This window comes from Lampris incognitus, chromosome 11 (assembly GCF_029633865.1).
Source record: "Lampris incognitus isolate fLamInc1 chromosome 11, fLamInc1.hap2, whole genome shotgun sequence".
Lineage (NCBI taxonomy): Eukaryota > Metazoa > Chordata > Actinopteri > Lampriformes > Lampridae > Lampris > Lampris incognitus.
The window spans coordinates 2522931-2549322 of record NC_079221.1 but is presented as its reverse complement, the minus strand read 5'-3'; the positions used below and the strand labels follow the sequence as shown (position 1 = coordinate 2549322).

Here is a 26392-nt window from a genome sequence, read left to right as displayed (position 1 = left end):
CCTCACAATAGCAACCGCTTCTTTATGTTGGAAATTAGAGTATGCCTTGCTCCACGCAGTGTCTGAACCTAAACCGGGACCAGAAATGCATCCCTAGTTCTTCACAGTGGATGGCTGATTTTTTATTTTTTTTTTTAATTTTGGACCCCCCCCCCCTTCTCTCCCCAACTGTACCCAGCCAATTACCCCACTCTCTGAGCCGTCCCGGTCTCTGCTCCACCCCCTCTGCTGATCCGGGGAGGGCTGCAGACTACCACATGCCTCCTCCCATACATGTGGAGTCACCAGCCGCTTCTTCTCACCTGACAGTGAGGAGTTTCACCAGGGGGACGTAGCACGTGGGAGGGTCACGCTACTCCCCCCAGTTTACCATGGATAAATGTCACCGAGGTGCACAGAACTGTCGACAAACTTTCACCTGCACCTACCAGCACACGGGTGAAAAGTTTCAAGTTGTACACATCAAGTTGATATGTACAACTTGAAACTTTTCGCCCGCATCGTACTCGCCTCGTGTGGTTGACATTTACCCATGGTACATCTTGCAGGCATGGCCAAAAATATGCCCTTGTCAGTAGCACACGCCAACAAACAGGACACTGGTATGACCGCTGCAGTAGAAACCGGAAGTCAGGGGACTACAGTTATGCACAGAGTTGATTGTGTCTGTAGGGACGCCCGACCAAGCCAGAGGTAATGCGAGGATTCGAACCGACGACCCCCATGTCGGTAGGTAACAGAATAGACCGCTACACTACCCAGACACCCGCTGATTTTCATCATGTAGACCACACCCTGCATGAAGCGCATTAGTTCCATTTTATTAGTTAGAGTGGCAAAAGGTTGTGTTACATGTAGTCAAAAGTGGCAAGATGGTCATTAGTTGTCTTAGATCTTTATTCCTGAATAGGTCGAGTATCACACAAGGTCTCTGATGCATTGCGAGGAACCAGATTTCATGGAATGGGCTGAGGAAAGAAAAGGAATATGGGGCCATGGTAGATCCTAGGGCTGTATAAAGATTGTAGTTCTCATATTATTGCTTTCATCGAAGATGAGGGAGCACATAGACTTTTAAGACAAAGGTGATGACTTCTTTAATGCTGCAGGCCCACCTTGAAATCGCTGAGTAATCAAGAAATACTTCACTTAAAATTTTAATTCACATGTTGAAATTAAAGCATAAATCATCATTTTGTGGCTTGTAGCGTTCCGGTCGAATTGCTTCTGTAATGGACCAACGTGAGTGGACAGTACTGAGCAACTGCGCTGAGTCGTACATTTATGATGAAATGCCCATAAATGCATAATAATAATAACAATAATAAGTAATTATATAATGATATTTTTGTGCTTATAAGGCCAAGGTATTATTTTGTTCAACTGAAATGTCTCTTTAATACATGAGTTGCCGCTTCCTGTTTGTCATATGATGTAGACGGTGCATTTATGATTGTAAAATGCATAATCCACCAGCATATGTCAACAAAGAAATTCATAAAATGTGCACATAGTAAAACAACCTATACATGAAAATCCCCAAAATACAGCTGTGAACAAACATGGAAATGGAAACAAGGTAATATAGTTAAGGCTAAACATTGTTGTCTATTACCTTTGTCTAGCTAAGTCAATAAGAGTAGCATGCAATCAACGTAACATTGGCACAATCTTACATTAAACAACAAAAGCAATCAACTCAAAACAAATGCATGTGTCCTTCGCCACCACAAATTAGAACCATGTAATGCAGGTTTTCCACGTCGTAAAACCATATGGCTTTGTGCAACTCTTCACCGTCATTAAATTCACTATTGAAATCATCTTTGTAAAATAATATATCAGTAAAGGTCATGCCATAAATTACTGAGGTTCTGTTCTACATGCGCTAAGTGTTTCTTACATGCCAGATTGTGCTAATCATACATCGTCCTGAAAAAAATATCCGAGGTCTTTTATCGTAGCATGTACACTTACATCCAGGAATAAATGTGCTGTATTCCATCACCCTAGTTTATATAAGGTATATGTGCACATATTCATAGACTACATTTCCTTAGATATAAGAATATTGTCCATTAATAAATTAGGAAAAGTACAAGGGTAAAGGGGGGGAGGCGGGGGGGGTGAGTGGGCGGTGTAATAAGTTAAAATATGCCGGCTGTTTTTACGTGAAGCGGTCCGAATTCATCTTTCTGAGTTTTGGAGGCAGATGTCCATCCATCCTGCCCCCTCCCCCCCCAGCCAGCCGCTGCAGCTTGGGAGGTAAGTCCGCCACCGACTTGCTCATGGGCTCCGTGCCGATCTTGGGTCCCTTGCCGGCCTGCTTGTCCTCGGACACTCCCGGGACGGAGCTGATGCGCTGCAGCTTCATTGGCAGGTCTCCGAGGCTGTAGGTCATCTCCGAGGTGGTGGAGCTCATCCTCAGCAGCTTCTTGGGCAGGCCGTCGCGACCCGTCATCTTCTGGAGCTTGGTGGGCAGCTTGGTGGTGCTCTCCATGTCCTCCAAGGTCTCCAGGCAGTCCAGAGAGCTGTTTTTCTCCCCGCTGTTGCACAGGGATGGTGCCATGAGGGGCGAGGAGAGGAGCAGCGCCTCCTCCTGCTCTTTCACGCTGTACGGCGGGGTGGGCACCTCAAATGTGGCGTGGAATTGAGAGTAGTCCACCTTGAAGAAGCCTTCCTCAAGGGAGATGACAGGAAAGAAACGATGTCCCCAAAGAACCTCGTCCTCTGTGTAAGATGTCCTCGCTTGGCAAGTCATCCCTGACAGAAAAAAAAACATACAAAAAGATCATGCATCACTTGATGAATTGTCTCACTGCTATTACTGCAAATTAACTTCAAGGCTTCAATTTCACATGGCAAATTATGTGTCATTGTCTTGTCACCGTGCAAAATGCAAGAGGCTAAGGTTTTAAGATGAAATATTTGACGAACATAGTATTAAAAAAATGCAGTCCTGATTCAATTATATCCCGGCACGCTGCCATAAAAACTCAACAATGCAATTTGGCCATTTTCAGCAAATAAACAACACCAAATACAAAAGTGCTTTGATATTCCAGCACTGACGCAGCTGCCTAAATGAAAAGCTTAATTTATTTCCAAATTCCAAAAATAAGGCTTATGAGCAAGATCCAGACTAATTGGGGAAAGAATCTGAAGCACATCTGAGTCAGTTGCTGCATCTACAAGGTTTCATATGAATGGCTGATCAGTAAATTAGTCAAATGCACCTTTCATCCAAAAATAACTGTGAAAGAATAGTTCATAAAAAATCCATTAATGTCCAACAATGCCCTTATTAGACATTTGCAAAAGTCACTTTCATATTATTTGGTTGGTTTCATTTTCATAGTGACTGATTTCCCAGATTGTGCACATTGGACCCGTTACCTAGTTAAAGGGAAGGTTTACAAGATGGTAGTGAGACCAGCTATGTTGTATGGTCTGGAGACAGTGGCGCTGATGAAAAGACAGGAGGAGGAGCTGGAGGTGGCAGAGATGAAGATGTTAAGATTTTCACTGGGAGTGATGAAGAAGGACAGGATTAGGAACGAGTATATTAGAGGGACAGCTCAGGCTGGACGGTTTGGAGACAAAGCAAGAGAGACAAGATTGAGATGGTTTGGACATGTGCGGAGGAGAGATGCTGGGTATACTGGGAGAAGGATGCTGAATATGGAGCTGCCAGGGAAGAGGAGAAGAGGAAGGCCAAAGAGGAGGTTTATGGATGTGGTGAGGGAGGACATGCAGGTGGCTGGTGTGACAGAGGAAGATGTAGAAGACAGGAAGAGATGGAAACGGATGACCCGCTGTGGCGCCTCCTAACGGGAGCAGCTGAAAGTAGTGGTAGTAATAGTAGTAGTAGTAGTAGGACCTGTTACCTAGCCTACTAAGTTTATAAATACAATTTAGACCTGGCTTGACCTAATGACCAACAAACAAGGCAAAGAAACCAGTCTTTCAGCATGAAGGTCACCCATTAATAGATAATTTCATGACACTCTCGACTAAAACACTGTAGGAAAACCAAGGCCAAGGAAATGATGGAGAACCTCATCAGGAGGGAAAGTGATAACTTGGTCAGGACCCATAATAACAAAACGTACAGGTTGACTCCACCTCCTTGCAGTTCAGTTCACTGCTGACCTTGCTGAATAAAATACAAAAGCTGGATTAAGATAATCAAATGACTGTAGAACCCCGGATAGCAGGGTGGGCTCTGTGGATCCCCGGATAGCAGGGTGGGCTCTGTGGAACCCCGGATAGCAGGGTGGGCTCTGTGGAACCCCGGATAGCAGGGTGGGCTCTGTGGAACCCCGGATTGCAGGGTGGGCTCTGTGGAACCCCGGATAGCAGGGTGGGCTCTGTGGAACCCCGGCTAGCAGGGTGGGCTGTGTGGAACCCCGGATAGTAGGGTGGGCTCTGTGGAACCCCGGCTAGCAAGGTGGGCTGTGTGGAACCCCGGATAGCAGGGTGGGCTGTGTGGAATCCCGGATAGCAGGGTGGGCTGTGTGGAACCCCGGATAGCAGGGTGGGCTCTGTGGAACCCCGGATTGCAGGGTGGGCTCTGTGGAACCCCGGATAGCAGGGTGGGCTCTGTGGAACCCCGGCTAGCAGGGTGGGCTGTGTGGAACCCCGGATAGTAGGGTGGGCTCTGTGGAACCCCGGCTAGCAGGGTGGGCTGTGTGGAACCCCGGATAGCAGGGTGGGCTGTGTGGAATCCCGGATAGCAGGGTGGGCTGTGTGGAACCCCGGATAGCAGGGTGGGCTGTGTGGAACCCCGGATAGCAGGGTGGGCTGTGTGGAACCCCGGATAGCAGGGTGGGCTGTGTGGAACCCCGGATAGCAGGGTGGGCTGTGTGGAACTCCAGTTGGCAGGGTGGGCTCTGTGGAACCCCGGATAGCAGGGTGGGCTGTGTGGAACCCCGGATAGCAGGGTGGGCTGTGTGGAACTCCAGTTGGCAGGGTGGGCTCTGTGGAATCCCGGATAGCAGGGTGAGCTGTGTGGGATCCCGGATAGCAGGGTGGGCTGTGTGGAACCCCGGATAGCAGGGTGGGCTGTGTGGAACCCCGGATAGTAGGGTGGGCTGTGTGGAACCCCGGCTAGCAGGGTGGGCTGTGTGGAACCCCGGATAGCAGGGTTGGCTGTGTGGAACTCCAGTTGGCAGGGTGGGCTGTGTGGAACTCCGGTTGGCAGGGTGGGCTGTGTGGAACCCCGGATAGCAGGGTGGGCTGTGTGGAACCCCGGATAGCAGGGTGGGCTGTGTGGAACCCCGGATAGCAGGGTGGGCTGTGTGGAACTCCAGTTGGCAGAGTGGGCTCTGTGGAACCCCGGATAGCAGGGTGGGCTGTGTGCATTCCCGGATAGCAGGGTGGGCTCTGTGGAATCCCGGATAGCAGGGTGGGCTCTGTGGAATCCCGGATAGCAGGGTGGGCTGTGTGGAACTCCAGTTGGCAGGGTGGGCTCTGTGGAACCCCGGCTAGCAGGGTGGGCTCTGTGGAACCCCGGATAGCAGGGTGGGCTGTGTTGAACTCCGGTTGGCAGGGTGGGCTGTGTGGAACTCCGGTTGGCAGGGTGGGCTGTGTGGAACCCCGGATAGCAGGGTGGGCTGTGTGGAACCCCGGATAGCAGGGTGGACTCTGTGGAACCCCAGATAGCAGGGTGGGCTCTGTGGAACCCCGGATAGCAGGGTGGGCTGTGTGGAACCCCGGATAGCAGGGTGGGCTGTGTGGGATCCCGGATAGCAGGGTGGGCTGTGTGGAACCCCGGATAGTAGGGTGGGCTGTGTGGAACCCCGGCTAGCAGGGTGGGCTGTGTGGAACCCCGGATAGCAGGGTGGGCTGTGTGGAACTCCAGTTGGCAGGGTGAGCTGTGTGGAACTCCGGTTGGCAGGGTGGGCTGTGTGGAACCCCGGATAGCAGGGTGGGCTGTGTGGAACCCCGGATAGCAGGGTGGGCTGTGTGGGATCCCGGATAGCAGGGTGGGCTGTGTGGAACCCCGGATAGTAGGGTGGGCTGTGTGGAACCCCGGCTAGCAGGGTGGGCTGTGTGGAACCCCGGATAGCAGGGTGGGCTGTGTGGAACTCCAGTTGGCAGGGTGGGCTGTGTGGAACTCCGGTTGGCAGGGTGGGCTGTGTGGAACCCCGGATAGCAGGGTGGGCTGTGTGGAACCCCGGCTAGCAGGGTGGGCTGTGTGGAACCCCGGATAGTAGGGTGGGCTGTGTGGAACCCCGGCTAGCAGGGTGGGCTGTGTGGAACCCCGGATAGCAGGGTGGGCTGTGTGGAACTCCAGTTGGCAGGGTGAGCTGTGTGGAACTCCGGTTGGCAGGGTGGGCTGTGTGGAACCCCGGATAGCAGGGTGGGCTGTGTGGAACCCCGGATAGCAGGGTGGGCTGTGTGGGATCCCGGATAGCAGGGTGGGCTGTGTGGAACCCCGGATAGTAGGGTGGGCTGTGTGGAACCCCGGCTAGCAGGGTGGGCTGTGTGGAACCCCGGATAGCAGGGTGGGCTGTGTGGAACTCCAGTTGGCAGGGTGGGCTGTGTGGAACTCCGGTTGGCAGGGTGGGCTGTGTGGAACCCCGGATAGCAGGGTGGGCTGTGTGGAACCCCGGCTAGCAGGGTGGGCTGTGTGGAACCCCGGCTAGCAGGGTGGGCTGTGTGGAACCCCGGATAGCAGGGTGGGCTGTGTGGAACTCCAGTTGGCAGGGTGGGCTGTGTGGAACTCCGGTTGGCAGGGTGGGCTGTGTGGAACCCCGGATAGCAGGGTGGGCTGTGTGGAACCCCGGATAGCAGGGTGGGCTGTGTGGAACTCCAGTTGGCAGGGTGGGCTGTGTGGAACTCCAGTTGGCAGGGTGGGCTGTGTGGAACTCCGGATAGCAGGGTGGGCTGTCTGGAACTCCAGTTGGCAGGGTGGGCTGTGTGGAACCCCGGATAGCAGGGTGAGCTCTGTGGAACTCCAGTTGGCAGGGTGGGCTGTGTGGAACCCCGGATAGCAGGGTGAGCTCTGTGGAACTCCAGTTGGCAGGGTGGGCTCTGTGGAACCCCGGCTAGCAGGGTGGGCTCTGTGGAACCCCGGATAGCAGGGTGGGCTGTGTGGAACCCCGGATAGCAGGGTGGGCTGTGTGGAACTCCAGTTGGCAGGGTGGGCTGTGTGGAACTCCAGTTGGCAGGGTGGGCTGTGTGGAACTCCGGATAGCAGGGTGGGTTGTCTGGAACTCCAGTTGGCAGGGTGGGCTGTGTGGAACCCCGGATAGCAGGGTGAGCTCTGTGGAACTCCAGTTGGCAGGGTGGGCTGTGTGGAACCCCGGATAGCAGGGTGAGCTCTGTGGAACTCCAGTTGGCAGGGTGGGCTCTGTGGAACCCCGGCTAGCAGGGTGGGCTCTGTGGAACCCCGGATAGCAGGGTGGGCTGTGTGGAACTCCGGTTGGCAGGGTGGGCTGTTTGGAACCCCGGATAGCAGCGTGGGCTCTGTGGAGTTGGCTCTCACTCATTTCTCTTTGAAGAGGACGAACTTTCGGAAGCAACGGAGGTGGATTTAATCCCAAATTACAAAAAGTTACATTATCCTGTTCTGTGAAATCCTGCAGCTTGATAAATGACAGACAAGTGCAAAAATCATTTTGAAAGCATTAATTTAATTTTCCACAAAAAGCCTGTATCCTGATTAAAATTAGAATCTGTTTACTGTGTGTGTGTGTGTGTGTGTGTGTGTGTGTGTGTGTGTCCTCCTTGGTGTGTGGTACTCTGTTAACTGTGTTATAGAAATCAGCACAAGTGGATTATGATGGGCTTGACACAGGGACACTGAATTAAAGTCATGCTTAAACACTCCACTCGCACCCTCATAAACAACACAACACAGCTAGAGAGAGGAGGGCATTCGGTAGACCCCCGCCAGGCATGTCTCCCTTTCTCCGGTGCTTGGACTTCAGTGAAAAACTGGCTGAGGAGTTAGCACTCAATCACGGTACAAAACGCAGTTGAATCAAGTGCAGCTGGACTTGGCATATATCCGTGAAGACGTTTCGCCTCCCATCCAAGAGGCTTCCTCAGTTCCTGCCTTTCTGGCTAGACCAAGCTAGTCTGACTGGCTGCTGATGAGACTCAGAATTTATCCTCTAGGAGTCGTTGTCAGAGCTATAGATGTGAACTAACACCCCCAACGCCCGTCGCTGCTAAACAAATGCAAAGCAACAGCTCCGATGGTGACGGGCCCGGCTGGACATCGGGACACAAAGAGCCATGGACACCTGTGGCTCTGACAACGACTCCTAGAGGATAAATGCTGAGTCTCATCAGCAGCCAGGCAGACTAGCTTGGTCTAGTCAGAAAGGCAGGAACTGAGGAAGCCTCTTGGATGAGAGGCGAAACGTCTTCACGGCTATATACCAAGTCCAGTTGCACTTGATTCAACTCCTTTGGAGAACCATGACGACCTGGATGAAGGGGAACATTCACAGACATGTATAAAACGGGTTTTTCAAAGGTTTTGAATCACCACAACCACAACAGGTCCTTGATCCTGCAGTCATAACTGCACAAATGTCACCTAGCTGACGGGCTCAGCAGTATGCCAGATCAGCAGCGGACAGAGACTCGAACACACGGTGTGGGTTCCATTTCTGCCCGGGTACAATGTCGACTCGGGGTCCTTCCAGTGGCGCCCCCAGAAATTTGTCATGGGGGTGGCCAAATGGGGCCACTGAAAAGCTTGGGGTGGCACACCAAAACCGAAAGCCATGACTGAATTCAGGAGTAGTGGTGTACTGTATAGGCGGGTTGACAACTGTCAATATGAGAGTTAAGTTGAGCTGCTGGCAGAGGCAGACTGTGCATGAGGGAGGGAGTGTGACGCAGTGACGGCTGGCTGGCTGGCTGCCTGGCTATGCATTTGTTATTTCCTTTGACATGAATTATTATGAAAAATATACATGATTGATTTGAATGAACAGCACCTAATGTAAAATATCAGATAGAAGCATATTCTGCATATGCCACTCGTGGCTGGGGGGGGGGGCAGGGATAGTATCAGGGCGGCCGTGGCCACCCCTTGGGGGCACCACTGGGTCCTTCGACTACATATGACGTCACAGAGTATGTTGCTAGCTAGCGTTGTTTAATGCTAGCTTTACAGTTATTTAGCTGTGGGTTGTTTACAACCCGCGTTGACAGAGTTGGTTAGTAAAGGTGCGAGGCCGCAGGCTCAGGACTGGATGAGGCCGAGCTGCGTCTAACGTCAGTCTGCTGTTTCCCGCTGTTCCTAAACTGCACTAGCCCCTACCCGAGCCCCTACCCGAGCTCCTACCCAAGCTCCTTCACGAGCCCCTACCCGAGCCCCTACCCGAGCTCCTACCCGAGCCCCTACCCGAGCCCCTACCCGAGCTCCTACCCAAGCTCCTTCACGAGCCCCTACCCGAGCCCCTACCCGAGCCCCTACCCAATCATAATGCGTGAAGTAGTGACGTCATCGGTAGTGGCAGGACCCCGAGCAGGGCCAGTATACCAAGAGCCGACAGCGGACAGAAAAACCTGTGTTTTTCCTGCAATTATAAGACTTGTGCGCTGCGCCAAAGTCGACTGAACGGGAAATAAGCAACCCGGTATCACGTCTTTTCGGGCCAGAGTCCCGACTGATTAATCTGTGGATTCGTGCTGTGCAGCACGCCAGCAGGAAGTACGCCGGTACTCCAGCTGGAGGGCAGTTTCCTGTCTGCGCCATGTTTCTTTCTCCTGCCAGTCGGGACTCGGGAGCGCAGAAGCCGTGCAGGTTAAGGGTTCGACCGGACAGGGTCGACCTGCGGAGTTTAAAGACATCTTTAACATTTCTCTTTTCTTTTATTTATATATATAAATTTATTTCTGATTTTTCCCTTTTTTCTCCCAATTTAGTGGCCAATCGATCCCTATTTTAATTCGAACACCCACCCTCGTACTGCATCATGCGTCCTCCAACTGCGTCTCTCCGGCCGGCAGTCTGGGAGGAGCCGCCTCCCCACTTCCGGGACAAGGCCACTCCGGGCCGAACCGCTGCTCCAGCGCTAGAGCTGAAACATCTGCCTAATAATAAAAACGTTTAACCTGTCAGTCTGAGCATGTGCGGCCTCCTCGGTGGACCCTCGCGTGTGACCACGTGTGAGATGAACGTGCACTTCCCAAAAAGAAAAGATTTGCTATGCAGCCATTTCGGTCGAACCCTGACCCAGTCTTTACTTTCATAATGTGACAAAGCTGAGTAAAGCGTTTACGCTCACGCATGCGCGACTCACATCTACGGTTGACTCAGATCAGGCAGCGACAAGCATATGCAACACCTCCTGTTTTGACTGCAACCTAGAGGACGTTGTTCCTTTATAACTTTCCCATCTTTTGGATTATCAAAATTCTTTTAATAACTTTTGATCATGTCGCTGCCTGATCTGAGTCAAGCTTAGACGCGGGTCGCGCATGCGCACCGTTGACTCGGATCGGGCAGCGACAGAGAGCAGCGTTGGCGGAGCGAGCTGGAGGGTGACTGAAGAGAGGGAGCGGCGGTAGCGAGAACAAAGGTTTTCAATCACCGCAACCACGAGAGCTTCTTCATCATACACTCATAATAACTGTGCATGAAGCACTTTGGGCTGACGGGTCGAGAAGTGTGTGAGCTTAGCCGCGGACACACACACACACACACACACACACACACACACACACACACACGGACACATCTGACCACACGCATAATTGATCAAATTAGTTGGTATGATTTAATTACATTACATTTACATGACATTCCAGTCATTTAGCCGAGGCTTTTATCCAAAGCGACTTACAACAAGTGCCTCATGTAACGCAGGAGACCAGCAGAACTACTAGTCACCAGAGGTCATCAGTGCATCTAAACAAGCACCTAAGAGCAAAACCAGTGCTACAGTCAAAGTGCAAGAATGAGATTTTTTTTAAATTTAATGAATAACAACATTAATTTGTAGAAAGTTCATGGATTATTAACAAGGGGTAAAGTGATCACTCCTGACCATTATTTGGCAGCCAACGGTCTAAACGTGAGCAACGTGAGCATCTTTATGTATAGCACATCTGTCTTAGCAAAATCAACAGTCTTCAATCAGCATTTATTAAAAATGCTTTGATTGTTCAATTTGCCATTTAGTCGGCATAAAAGAAATCTACAGTCTAGATTTCATCAAAAATAAACTTCTTAATTTGACTCATACTACTGAGATATGGGTCCAGTACACTGCTCACAAAAAGCCCCCTATATTAATTTTACTGTGAACTACAGTCATGGCTGATAGGAAGCTGAGGGCAATCAAGTTGAATTTGGTCGAAATCCACCGGGAGCTGAGCAGCCGCGGAACATTATTACCATATGCTTTAATTAATGCTTTAATACTTTTTCCTGCAGCGGAGAACAAGTCCTGACAAAACCAAAGCACTCGGTCCCAGCGAGGGACCACTGCGGACGGCACATGTATGCTCGTCTTCATCCAAACCAGAGGCATCTGTGTTTACGCAGAATTCCCAAGGTCATGAAATAATTCAGCGATAACAGCTCTGTACACAATCACAGATGTGCAAGAGGACTGAACATCAAGAGCGATTTGGGCATTCAAAGCATTACTTCTGCACTGTCGCTTCAGAGTGCAGCGTGCTTCAGGCATATGGAAGTCTGACGCGACGAGGAAGGCAGGCAGAGCTAATGAGAACTTCAGGCTGCAAAGATTGAGAGGAAGTGTGAATGGAAATTGCATCACATTGAGTCTGCAAGACTCCTTCCAGCCTAAACAATCACCATTTGTCTCCCACCACACGTGTCCTATGCTGAGAGAAGGGTAGTGGAAAACCACGCTTGGTATTTCACAGTGTCACAGCTACTTTTTTTTCCCCAAACATCCATCCATCCATCCATCCATCCATCCATCCATCCATCCATTATCCAAACCGCTTATCCTTACTCAGGGTGGCGGGGGTGCTGGAGCCTATCCCAGCAGTCACTGGGCGGCAGGCGGGGAGACGCCCTGGACAGGCCGCCAGGCCATCACAGGACTTACTGAAGAATAACCACTAAGCTTTATAACGCTATAGCTACAAACATGTAGTACTCTCCATAAAAGAACACAAGGAAGAGGGTGGACGGCGAGTTTCGGACTAATAAACAATCCAAACCGGCCCCAAATATCGGCTGCCGGCCTCCGTAACTTACCAGTGATCGGTATCGGCCCTGAGTAAAACATATCGGCTGACCCCTAACTTATACACAGTTTTTTTCAAACTCCTACTGTATTTTACACCCATGTACAGCTGGCCAGATGTGTCCCTCTTCCCCTGTCTTATGGAATACCAATCAACCATCCAAACACCCTCAACACTGTTTGAAGACCACCACTCTTATTGGGCTGTGAGAAGAGAAACACTGAAAAGCTGAAACCGAAGCCGTGCCCGAGGCAACAGCAACAAGAGAGAGAAGCTCTCGATAATACAAAAATAGCCCCATCCTCCATCAATTAATAATGCTATGTTGTTTCTGCAGATGGTGTGGGAGTTATGGTGCTACTCCTTCCCCTGGATTCACATTTCCCCCCGCTGGCCTGGAATCGACTCCTTCCTGACCCCCACTGATCCCAGGGCACCCCACTGCCTCATTACAGACGAGGAAGTCAGGGTAACGCGCATCCCACTTCCACTCACATTTCAGTCACTTAGAGACGTAGGACTGCTTTCAGAGCACTGTACCCCAAAACAAGCAGTTCCTCCCCTCTGGTAGGCGCTACAGAGCACTGTACCCCAAAACAAGCAGTTCCTTCCCTCTGGTAGGCGCTACAGAGCACTGTACCCCAAAACAAGCAGTTCCTCCCCTCTGGTAGGCGCTACAGAGCACTGTACCCCAAAACAAGCAGTTCCTTCCCTCTGGCAGGCGCTACAGAGCACTGTACCCCAAAACAAGCAGTTCCTCCCCTCTGGTAGGCGCTACAGAGCACTGTACCCCAAAACAAGCAGTTCCTCCCCTCTGGTAGGCGCTACAGAGCACTGTACCCCAAAACAAGCAGTTCCTCCCTTCTGGTAGGCGCTACAGAGCACTGTACCCCAAAACAAGCAGTTCCTCCCCTCTGGTAGGCGCTACAGAGCACTGTACCCCAAAACAAGCAGTTCCTTCCCTCTGGTAGGCGCTACAGAGCACTGTACCCCAAAACAAGCAGTTCCTTCCCTCTGGTAGGCGCTACAGAGCACTGTACCCCAAAACAAGCAGTTCCTCCCCTCTGGTAGGCGCTACAGAACACTGTACCCCAAAACAAGCAGTTCCTTCCCTCTGGTAGGCGCTACAGAGCACTGTACCCCAAAACAAGCAGTTCCTCCCCTTTGGTAGGCGCTACAGAGCACTGTACCCCAAAACAAGCAGTTCCTCCCCTCTGGTAGGCGCTACAGAGCACTGTACCCTAAATTAACCAGACATAAAAACAGTTTCTTTTCTGCGGGCTGTCATTCAAATGAACACTTCACACTGTCAAATAAATCCAACCATGTTGTATATACTGTACTGTACATGTAGTATGTACTGTACTGTACATGTTGTATACTGTACTGTATATGTTGTATATACTGTACTGTATATGTTGTATATACTGTACTGTACATGTTGTATGTACTGTACTGTACATGTTGTATATACTGTACTGTACATGTAGTATGTACTGTACTGTACATGTTGTATACTGTACTGTATATGTTGTATATACTGTACTGTACATGTAGTATGTACTGTACTGTACATGTTGTATATACTGTACTGTACATGTTGTATGTACTGTACTGTACATGTTGTATATACTGTACTGTATATGTTGTATATACTGTACTGTACATGTAGTATATACTGTACTGTACATGTTGTATGTACTGTACTGTACTGTACATGTTGTATATACTGTACTGTACATGTTGTATATACTGTACTGTACATGTAGTATGTACTGTACTGTACATGTTGTATACTGTACTGTATATGTTGTATATACTGTACTGTACATGTTGTATACTGTACTGTATATGTTGTATATACTGTACTGTACATGTTGTATGTACTGTACTGTACATGTATATACTGTACTGTATATGTTGTATATACTGAACTGTACATGTAGTATATACTGTACTGTACATGTTGTATGTACTGTACTGTACATGTTGTATATACTGTACTGTACATGTTGTATATACTGTACTATATATGTTGTATATACTGTACTGTACATGTTGTATGTACTGTACTGTACATGTTGTATATACTGTACTGTATATGTTGTATATACTGTACTGGACATTTTGTATGTACTGTACATTCAATTCAATTCAATTCATTGTCATTAAAAACAATGTGCAGGCACATGTTAAAAATGAAATGAGGGCTGTGGCTTCACCAACCAGTGCAAGACAGACACAGACAAACACAGCAAACACAGTACAAGATATACACACATGAAGACCAGAAGCTAAAATAAGTTAAAAGAGAGCTGGAGTACAAAATATTTAAATATATCTACAGACATTCAGTGGGTAGCAAGGTTCAGGTGGGCAACAGCTTGGGGAAATAAGCTGTTTTTTTCTGGTAGTGGCTCTGAGGCTCCTGTAGCGCCTCCCAGAGTGCAGGGGGGAGAACAGTCCATGGTTGGGGTGGGTGGGATCTCTGCTGATCCTCAGACCCCTTCGAAGGCAGTGTTTGTGATAAATGTCTTTTATGGCCGGGGGCTGGGCCGCCTTGATGACCCGCTGCAGAGCTTTCTGGTCTACTGAGGAGCAGTTGCCGTACCACACTGAGATGCAGATGGTCAGGATGCTCTCTATGGTGCAGTGGTAGAAGTTGGGGAGAATTTGGGGGGGTAGACGGGTGCTCCTCAGCCTCCTCAGGAAATGCAGGCGTTGTTGGGCCTTTTTCACAAGGGCCTGGGTGTTTAATGTCCAGGAAAGGTCCTCGCTGATGTGGACTACAAGGAATTTAAAGCTGGAAACACGCCCCACTTCCACCCCATTGATGTGTATGGGGGAGTGGCTGCAGCTTCTAGACCTCCTGAAGTCCACAATCAGTTCCTTTGTCTTCTGCACATTAAGGACAAGATTGTCCCTGTAGGCCATCTCGTCATTGTTGGTGTTACGGCCAATGACTGTGGTGTTATCAGCAAACTTAACTATAACATTTGAAGGGTGAGTTGGCAGGCAGTCGTGGGTAAAGAGGGAGAAAGGGAGGGGGCTCAGAACACAGCCTTGAGGGGCACCTGTGCTGAGGGTCAGGGTGGAGGATGTGTGGTCACCTAACCTAACAGACTGAGGTCTGTTGGTCAGGAAGTCCAGGATCCAGTTACAGAGGGAGGGGTTGAGGCCGAGGGAGAGGAGTTTGGTGGTTAGTTTGGTGGGGATGATAGTGTTGAAGGCAGAGCTGTAATCTATAAACAGCATCCGGATGTATGTGTTGTTAAGTTCAAGGTGGGTCAGAGCAATGTGTAGGGCAGTGGCAATGGCATCCTCAGTAGACCTTTTGGGACAGTAGGCGAACTGATGTGGGTCGAATGTGGGGGGGATAATGTTTTTGATGTGAGCCAGAACCAGTCTTTCAAAGCACTTCATGGCAATGGGGGTGAGTGCTATGGGTCGGTAGTCATTCAGACATGTGGATGTTGGTTTCTTGGAGACAGGAATGATAGAGGTGGTCTTAAAGCATGCCGGGACTTTAGATTGGGACAGTGAGATGTTAAATACAGGTGTGAAGACCTCAGCCAGCTGGTCGGCACAGTCCCGGTAGACCCAACCCGGTATGCCGTCTGGTCCGGCAGCCTTCCGTGTGTTCACTCTGCGCAGTGATTCTCTGACCTCTGCGACTGATAGAGTGAGCACCTGGTTTTCTGGGTGGCTGGGGATTTTTGTGCTTGGGTCAGTATTGTCCTTGTCGAAGCGGGCATAGAAATGATTTAGCTTGCCTGGCAGGGAGGCATCATGGACCGTGGGACCACGATTAGAGCTTTTGTAGTCTATGATAGACTGAATGCCTTGCCACATTCGCCGAGGATCAGAGTTATTGTGAAAGTGGTCCTCTATTCGTAGGGAATATTTATGTTTGGCTGTTCTGATGCCCTTTTTGAGGTTGGATCTGGCTGCGCTGTAGGCCTCACAGTTACCTTACTTGAATGCTGCATCCCGGACTTTCAGCAGCTGCCGGACCTCACTGGTCACCCAGGGTTTCTGGTTTGGAAAGGTGCGGATTGATTATTTTGTTGTGACACTCTCAGTACAAAAGTTAATGTAGGCTAGTATGGCAGATGTCTGTTCATTAATGTCTGTATGGGAGCCATGGGTAGCTGAATGTGCAAAAATACTCCAGTCTGTGTTGTCAAAACAGTCCTGGAGTTCAGAGACTGCTCCTTCTGGCCGGACAGTGATTGTCTTTACTGCTGGCTTGATCCGTTTTATTAGGGGTTTGTAGGCTGGGACCAGGAACAGGCAGAGGGGGTCAGAATGCCCCAGATGAGGGCAGGGAGTAGCTTTGTATGAGTCCTTGATGTTTGTATAGAGATGGTCCAGGGTGTTTTGTCCCATAGTGGGGCAGGAGACATGCTGATGGGATTTGGGCAATACAGCCCTGAGGTACATGTTGTATATACTGTACTATACATGTAGTATGTACTGTACATGTTGTATATACTGTACTATACATGTAGTATGTACTGTACTGTACATACTGTACTGTACATGTTGTATGTACTGTACATGTTGTATATACTATGTTGTATATGTTGTATATACTGTACTGTACATGTTGTATGTACTGTACATGTTGTGCATAGTGTAGTGTACATATTTTATATACTGTACTGTACATGTCGTATATACTGTACTGTACATGTGTGCACTGTACATGTTGTATATACTGTATATGTTGTATATACTGTGCTGTACATGTTGTATATACTGTACTGGACATGTTGTATATATTGTACCTGTTGTGTATACTGTACATGTTGTATATACTGTACTGGGCATGTTGTATATACTATACATGCTGTATACACTGTACTGTACATGTTGCATGTACTGTACATGTTGTATATACTGTACTGGACATGTTCTATATACTGTACATGTTGTATATACTGTACCGGACATAGTAGGTATACTGGTGCACTCTTGTCATGTACATGTACCTCGGGCATGTATGTCAGTAAGCTGCTAACATGTATTTCAGCATCTCTGATATATTCTCTGCACCACTGCACCTCATCACCTCTTATTTCTCCTGTAGAAGTCAGTCCTTGTGCAGGTTGTTGTGTTGTAGTGTTGTTATTCTATGTTCAGTACACTGAGAAGGTTGTGTTGTAGTATTGTTATTCTATGTTCAGTACACAGAGAGAGTTGTGTTGTAGTGTTGTTATTCTATGTTCAGTACACTGAGAGAGTTGTGTTGTAGTGTTGTTATTCTATGTTCAGTACACTGAGAGAGTTGTGTAGTAGTGTTGTTATTCTCTGTTCAGTACACTGAGAGTTGTGTTGTAGTATTGTTATTCTATGTTCAGTACACTGAGAGAGTTGTGTTGTAGTGTTGTTATTCTATGTTCAGTACACTGAGAGAGTTGTGTTGTAGTGTTGTTATTCTATGTTCAGTACACTGAGAGAGTTGTGTAGTAGTGTTGTTATTCTCTGTTCAGTACACTGAGAGTTGTGTTGTAGTATTGTTATTCTATGTTCAGTACACTGAGAGAGTTGTGTTGTAGTGTTGTTATTCTATGTTCATTACACTGAGAAGGTTGTGTTGTAGTGTTGTTATTCCATGTTTAGTACACTGAGAGAGTTGTGTTGTAGTGTTGTTATTCTATGTTCAGTACACTGACAGAGTTGTGTTGTAGTGTTGTTATTCTATGTTCAGTACACTGAGAGAGTTGTGTTGTAGTGTTGTTATTCTATGTTCAGTACACTGAGAGAGTTGTGTTGTAGTGTTGTTATTCTATGTTCAGTACACTGAGAAGGTTGTGTTGTAGTGTTGTTATTCCATGTTTAGTACACTGAGAGAGTTGTGTTGTAGTGTTGTTATTCTATGTTCAGTACACTGACAGAGTTGTGTTGTAGTGTTGTTATTCTATGTTCAGTACACTGAGAGAGTTGTGTTGTAGTGTTGTTATTCTATGTTCAGTACACTGAGAGAGTTGTGTTGTAGTGTTGTTATTCTATGTTCAGTACACTGAGAGAGTTGTGTTGTAGTGTTGTTATTCTATGTTCATTACACTGAGAAGGTTGTGTTGTAGTGTTGTTATTCCATGTTTAGTACACTGAGAGAGTTGTGTTGTAGTGTTGTTATTCTATGTTCAGTACACTGACAGAGTTGTGTTGTAGTGTTGTTATTCTATGTTCAGTACACTGAGAGAGTTGTGTTGTAGTGTTGTTATTCTATGTTCAGTACACTGAGAGAGTTGTGTTGTAGTGTTGTTATTCTATGTTCAGTACACTGAGAGAGTTGTGTTGTAGTGTTGTTATTCTATGTTCAGTACACTGAGAGAGTTGTGTTGTAGTGTTGTTATTCTGTGTTCAGTAAACTGAGAGAGTTGTGTTGTAGTGTTGTTATTCTATGTTCAGTACACTGAGAGAGTTGTGTTGTAGTGTTGTTATTCTATGTTCAGTACACAGAGAGAGTTGTGTTGTAGTGTTGTTATTCTGTGTTCAGTACACTAAGAGAGTTGTGTTGTAGTGTTGTTATTCTATGTTCAGTACACTGAGAGAGTTGTGTTGTAGTGTTGTTATTCTGTGTTCAGTACACTGAGAGAGTTGTGTTGTAGTGTTGTTATTCTGTGTTCAGTACACTGAGAGTTGTGCTGCAGTGTTGTTATTCTGTGTTCAGTACACTGAGAGAGTTGTGTTGTAGTGTTGTTATTCTATGTTCAGTACACTGAGAGAGTTGTGTTGTAGTGTTGTTATTCTATGTTCAGTACACTGAGAGAGTTGTGTTGTAGTGTTGTTATTCTACTATACAAACTACCCACACCATACACAAACTACCCACACCATACACACAATCTACCCACACCATACACAAACTAACCACACCATACACACAAACTACCCACACCATACACAAACTACCCACACCATACACACAAACTACCCACACCATACACACAAACTACCCACACCATACACACAATCTACCCACACCATACACACAAACTACCCACACCATACACAAACTACCCACACCATACACAATCTACCCACACTATACACACAATCTACCCACACCATACACAATCTACCCACACCATACACACAATCTACCCACACCATACACAATCTACCCACACCATACACAAACTACCCACACCATACACACAATCTACCCACACCATACACAATCTACCCACACCATACACACAATCTACCCACACCATACACAAACTACCCACACCATACACACAATCTACCCACACCATACACAATCTACCCACACCATACACAAACTACCCACACCATACACAAACTACCCACACCATACACACAATCTACCCACACCATAGACAATCTACCCACACCATACACAATCTACCCACACCATACACAATCTACCCACACCATAGACAATCTACCCACACCATAAACAATCTACCCACACCATACACAATCTACCCACACCATACACAATCTACCCACACCATACACAATCTACCCACACCATACACAATCTACCCACACCATAGACAATCTACCCACACCATACACAATCTACCCACACCATACACAATCTACCCACACCATACACAACTCACGGACAAGCAGCAATCAGCAGTGTGTCAGAGACAACAGACAGATCAGTACACTGGCGTAAATATAGGTGGTGCAGCCGGTGCAGTGGCACCAGGGCCCGCCGCTAGGGGGGGCCGTCAATATTTCTGCATGCATTGTCCTAGTCCAATGTTACGTGTGTGTTTTGAGCATGTAATGATAGCTTGTTTAGCGCGCACAATATCATTGACCTATCTAGCCTACCTGAGTAACGTTAGAAAATAAAACCAAGCAAGCTAGCAGGAGTTACACACATGACGGTGGATGTAACAAGAGGAAGGAGAGCAAGGAAAGAAGGGAAAGCTGCAGTGTGTGCTGCATGCATGCCAAGCCATGCAATCTAGCAGGTTGTGAGTGTGATGTGTGCTCCCCTGTTACTGTCTAATGACCAGGCTATTAGCTGTATTACAGCCTAGTGGCTTTGTGGACTTGTTTCATTGCCTTGTCGACTGATGTGGTCTAGAGACCGTCTGTTAGGTTTCCCAGCTCTGTCCGTGGTGCGTCCGCTCTCCGTGGTTCTGAAGTGGAGCCAATCTTTGACGTACTGACCTTTACAATAACCCATCTGTGTCAACTGTGTCTGTTACTTTGATGTTTCTGTTTTATTTGTTATATTTTATGCTGTGAAGCACTTTGTGATTGTATATCTGTGGAAGGTGCTATACAAGTAAATTACTAAAATTACTTACTGAACCCACCTATGGTGGTGGTGGTGCTGTATGTGTGAGCGAGTGAGAGAGAGACGGGGGGGGGGGGTCTACGAGGGTTGCTTGCACCAGGGCCCATAATAAATATGTTACGCCAGTGGATCAGTACATGGGCAAGACATGCACACTGGCACCCTTGTGTGGCCCTGCATGCAGACTCACACGAGGACGAGGTGAAGCACAAAAATTCATATAAGTTAAAAGTGTAGAATAAATAACGAAATAGATGAAGCACCCTAAGAGGCACTGCACGTTACACTCCCCCACTACAGCCTGTGAACACACAGACCCACAAGCCTCGTGGGAAACACACAAGTATAAACCCACTGCTGTGGTCTAAAGCAATGTAAAGCATTTATTCAAAGTGACTACTCTCGGCATTTAACAGCCTGAGAGCAGAACAATGAAGGACCTAGAATAGCGATTTGTTTTCCTAGGGGGCGCTTTAAAGCGCCGGCTTGAGGGCATTACAGTGAATTCACTGGACAGGACGTGCTCAGGTTGGCTAATGATTCCTTTTGCGTTGTGGGCCACACGTTTCTCCCAGAGGAGCACACGTCTCTCTGCTGGACTCCGACTAGCGATACATGCGGAGTCGCCAGCCACTTCTTTTTCACCTGACAGTGAGGAGTTTCACCAGGGGGACGCCAGGAGATCACAACACACAGGGAGGCACTCTCTCTGCTGTCCAGGCTCCATATCCAAAAAAGCTCACTTTAGAGAGGTTTACATTGCTTAAAGGTGAAATCTGCAAATTTTCTCCATTAAAAGGTGGCTCTTTTTTTTGAGGGGGGATCCCCCCCCCCGTTTCTCCCCAATTGTATCCAGCCAATTACCCCACTCTTCCGAGCCGTCCTGGTCTCTGCTCCACCCCCTCTGCTGATCCGGGGAGGGCTGCAGACTACCACATGTCTCCTCCCATACATGTGGAGTCACCAGCCGCTTCTTTTCACCTGACAGTGAGGAGTTTCACCAGGGGGACGTAGCACGTGGGAGTATCATGCTGTTCCCCCCAGTTCCCCCTCCCCCCGAACAGGCGCCCCAACCAACTGGAGGGGGCGCTAGTGCAGCGACCAGGACACATAGCCACATCCGGTTCCCCACCCGCAGACACGGCCAATTGTGTCTGTAGGGACACCCAACCAAGCCGGAGGTAACACGGGGATTCGAACCGGCGAGCCCCATGTTGGTAGGCAACAGAATAGACCACTACGCCACCCGGATGCTCTCTGATTCTGATTGTGAATGAGGGTGCACTACATGGTTGTCTTACTAAACAGCAGCAGCTTTGCACCGCCTACATGTAAGGACCACCACCAGCAGCGATGAGGGAAGCAGCAGCATCCACGACATGCCTGCTCTGGACTGTGGCCGTTCAGAAGTGCAGCTGGAACTCACTGCAGCACAACCAAACCACCTGCAGCCGCAGGCCCGTATCTGCAGCACGCAATTCATTTGTAATGCTTCCAACAACCCTGCTACTTGTGAAAAGAGAAAGAAAGTGAGTGCATGCGTGCGTGCAGACGTCTCGACAACCTTACAATGTGGCTTTTATAAAATCTTATGTAACCGGAAAAAAACAAACACGCCCGGCGCTCAGTGTTTCTATAGAAACCAGACCTGATGCTCTGATGTGTGCATGTGCAACGTAAAACTTTTTCTCTGAAGCTCAATCAAAAGCAGCTGCCAAAACAACGCTCCGGTATTGTCCATCTTTCTACTCACAAGAACGGAAAAGCGCCCATGCCGTTTATTTTATTATGCGCTCCACCCACTCAGTACAGGACAAACCATCCGGCACACCTTCAGACCTTCACCCAAACTGTCTTTGCAGCCATGGCCTTTTATGACAGATGGACCTCGGTCAGAGTGGCATTGTTTTGGCAGAGACACAGAATCGTATATTCTGGTGACTTCTCATCAGAAGAGGCCTGAGTTCATACAGCACATGTCATGTTTCATAAAGCACGCGGACATGTTCTCCAACTGCCTCACACACCACCACTGTTCTCCTGCCATCTGGTCTCTGCTACCATCTTCCTGTAAACAGACATCCAGCAGGCTGGTGTATATGTACTGTGCATTGTGTGCTCACACACAGACATACACACAGTCAGCTGACATGTGTAGTTGGAGACGGGCGGCAGAAAGACATCGTACTCGTGATGAACACCCCACCGGTGTGGAGCATTATCATGATGAACACCCCACCCGTGTGGAGCATTACCATGATGAACACCCCACCCGTGTGCAGCATTACCATGATGAACACCCCAGCCGTGTGCAGCATTACCATGATGAACACCCCAGCCGTGTGGAGCATTACCATGATGAACACCCCACCCGTGTGCAGCATTACCATGATGAACACCCCACCCGTGTGCAGCATTACCACGATGAACACCCCAGCCGTGTGCAGCATTACCACGATGAACACCCCACCCGTGTGCAGCATTATCATGATGAACACCCCACCCGTGTGCAGCATTATCATGATGAAAACCCCAGCCGTGTGCAGCATTACCATGATGAACACCCCACCCGTGTGCAGCATTACCATGATGAACACCCCACCCGTGTGCAGCATTATCATGATGAACACCCCACCCGTGTGCAGCATTATCATGATGAAAACCCCAGCCGTGTGCAGCATTACCATGATGAACACCCCACCCGTGTGCAGCATTACCATGATGAACACCCCACCCGTGTGCAGCATTACCATGATGAACACCCCACCCGTGTGCAGCATTACCATGATGAACACCCCAGCCGTGTGCAGCATTATCATGATGAACACCCCACCCGTGTGCAGCATTACCATGATGAACACCCCACCCGTGTGCAGCATTATCATGATGAACACCCCACCCGTGTGCAGCATTATCATAATGAACACCCCACCCGTGTGCAGCATTATCATGATGAACACCCCACCCGTGTGGAGCATTATCGTGATGAACACCCCAGCCGTGTGCAGCATTACCATGATGAACACCCCAGCCGTGTGCAGCATTACCATGATGAACACCCCACCCGTGTGCAGCATTATCATGATGAAAACCCCAGCCGTGTGCAGCATTACCATGATGAACACCCCACCCGTGTGCAGCATTATCATGATGAACACCCCACCCGTGTGCAGCATTACCATGATGAACACCCCAGCCGTGTGCAGCATTACCACGATGAACACCCCACCCGTGTGCAGCATTACCATGATGAACACCCCAGCCGTGTGCAGCATTACCACGATGAACACCCCACCCGTGTGCAGCATTACCATGATGAACACCCCACCCGTGTGCAGCATTACCATGATGAACACCCCACCCGTGTGCAGCATTACCACAATGAACACCCCAGCCGTGTGCAGCATTACCATGATGAACACCCCAGCCGTGTGCAGCATTACCATGATGAACACCCCAGCCGTGTGCAGCATTACCATGATGAACACCCCACCCGTGTGCAGCATTACCATGATGAACACCCCAGCCGTGTGGAGCATTATCATGATGAACACCCCAGCCGTGTGCAGCATTATCATAATGAACACCCCAGCCGTGTGCAGCATTACCATGATGAACACCCCAGCCGTGTGCAGCATTATCATGATGAACACCCCACCCGTGTGCAGCATTACCATGATGAACACCCCAGCCGTGTGCAGCATTACCACGATGAACACCCCACCCGTGTGCAGCATTATCATGATGAAAACCCCAGCCGTGTGCAGCATTACCATGATGAACAGCCCACCCGTGTGCAGCATTATAATGATGAACACCCCACCCGTGTGCAGCATTACCATGATGAACAGCCCACCCGTGTGCAGCATTATCATGATGAACACCCCAGCCGTGTGCAGCATTATCATAATGAACACCCCACCCGTGTGCAGCATTACCATGATGAACACCCCACCCGTGTGCAGCATTACCATGATGAACACCCCAGCCGTGTGCAGCATTACCACGATGAACACCCCACCCGTGTGCAGCATTACCATGATGAACACCCCAGCCGTGTGCAGCATTACCATGATGAACACCCCAGCCGTGTGCAGCATTACCACGATGAACACCCCACCCGTGTGCAGCATTACCATGATGAACACCCCACCCGATTGCAGCATTACCATGATGAACACCCCACCCGTGTGCAGCATTATCATGACACGTCAGCCGTGTTGGGAACATCACTGAACACATGCTGCACACTGTCCCTGTCATGTACACACGAGCACACAAACAGCTGGGCATGCATGGCAATGGAAAAACTCACACACTTGCGCTACTGCTTTCAAAAACACGCACACGTGCGCACAAAGAAGCAGGAGTTATTTGTCCATTGAACAGATCCCCAGGCAGCAGTGTGATAATATGCCTACAACAAGAATAAACACAGGAATAAGACTAATGACAAAAACAAAGAGACGAACAAATTTGTGGCGCTACTTGAAACTTGTTAATGCACAAAAGGAAAGACACACACACACACACACACACACACACACACACACACACACACACACACACACATAGAATCAACTGCTATTTTGCATGAATAAATCCCACTGAACACAAACACTTAAAACAAACTGAACACAAACACTTAAAACAAAAGACTTTAAAAGCTGCACTCAGTAAGAAAAACAAATTAAGAGGAACGGCATCACTCATGTCTGTAAAACCACACGTTAAGACAGTCATGACAACATGATTTGACACAGGGACAACACTTGTAAATTTTTTGGCAACACTTCATAATAACTACACAAATGAAGCATTAGTTAAGTATTAGTAACAAAAGTCAGTAGGAGCAAGATGGAATACATATGCGTGAATGAGAGAGAGGACAGTGGAATGGTCAGGATGCAAGGAGTGGAGGTGACGAAGGCATATGAGTTTAAATACTTGGGGTCAACTGTCCAAAGTAATGGGGAGTTCAGAAGAGAGGTGAAGAAGAGAGTGCAGGCAGGGTGGAGTGGGTGGAGAAGAGTGTCAGGAGTGATGTGTGACAGAAGGGTACCAGCAAGAGTTAAAGGGAAGGTTTACAGGATGGTTGTGAGACCAGCTATGTTGTATGGTTTGGAGACAGTGGCACTGATGAAAAGACAGGAGGAGGAGCTGGAGGTGGCAGAGGTGAAGATGATAAGATTTTCATTGGGAGTGATGAAGAAGGACAGGATGAGGAACGACGAGTTTATTACAGGAACAGCTCAGATTGGATGGTGTGCAGACAACACAAGAGAGGCAAGATTGAGATGGTGTGGACATGTGTGGAGGAGAGATGCTGGGTATATTGGGAGAAGGATGCTGAATATGGAGCTGCCAGAGAAGAGGAGAAGAGTAAGACCAAAGAGGAGGTTTATGGATGTGGTGAGGGAGGACATGCAGGTGGCTGGTGTGACAGAGGAAGATGCAGAGGACAGGAAGAGATGGAAACGGATGATCTGCTGTGGTGCCCCCTAGCAGGAGCAGCCGAAAGTAGTAGTAGTAGTAGTAGTAGTAGTAATAGTAGTAGTAGTAGTAGTAGTAGTAGTAATAGTAGTAGTAGCAGTAGTAGTAGTAAAGTATTAGTAACTACTGAATTCATCATTTGTAAAGCAAGACATGCACCAATGGTCAGTGAGTGTTAATAGATGTTTTTAAATACTTATTAATACTGCAGTTCATGATTAAGTCAGGTAGTTACTAGTGTTAGTGCAGTATTTTGTATGAGCTCATGTAAAGTGAGGACTATCTATGTCTTACAAAGCATTTACACTTGAGACTGAAAGACCAGCAGCACCTTGAGACTCACAAAAGTCTAAAGGATCATGAGGTCCTTTAGAAAGTTAAGTACATGATTAACAAACTATTTACATG

General features: G+C 48.4%; 1 protein-coding gene across 1 annotated transcript in view; it reads right to left on the bottom strand.

Annotated features, from left to right (window-relative positions):
* Positions 1-2167: 2167 nt before the first annotated feature.
* The window catches only part of kcnj3a (potassium inwardly rectifying channel subfamily J member 3a), a 48523-nt gene continuing 24298 nt past the window's right edge, over positions 2168-26392 (bottom strand). Inside the window, exon 3 of the mRNA XM_056289170.1 lies at positions 2168-2763. Within this exon, the coding sequence (XP_056145145.1) occupies positions 2168-2763 (596 nt within the window). The remainder of the gene's footprint in view (positions 2764-26392) is intronic.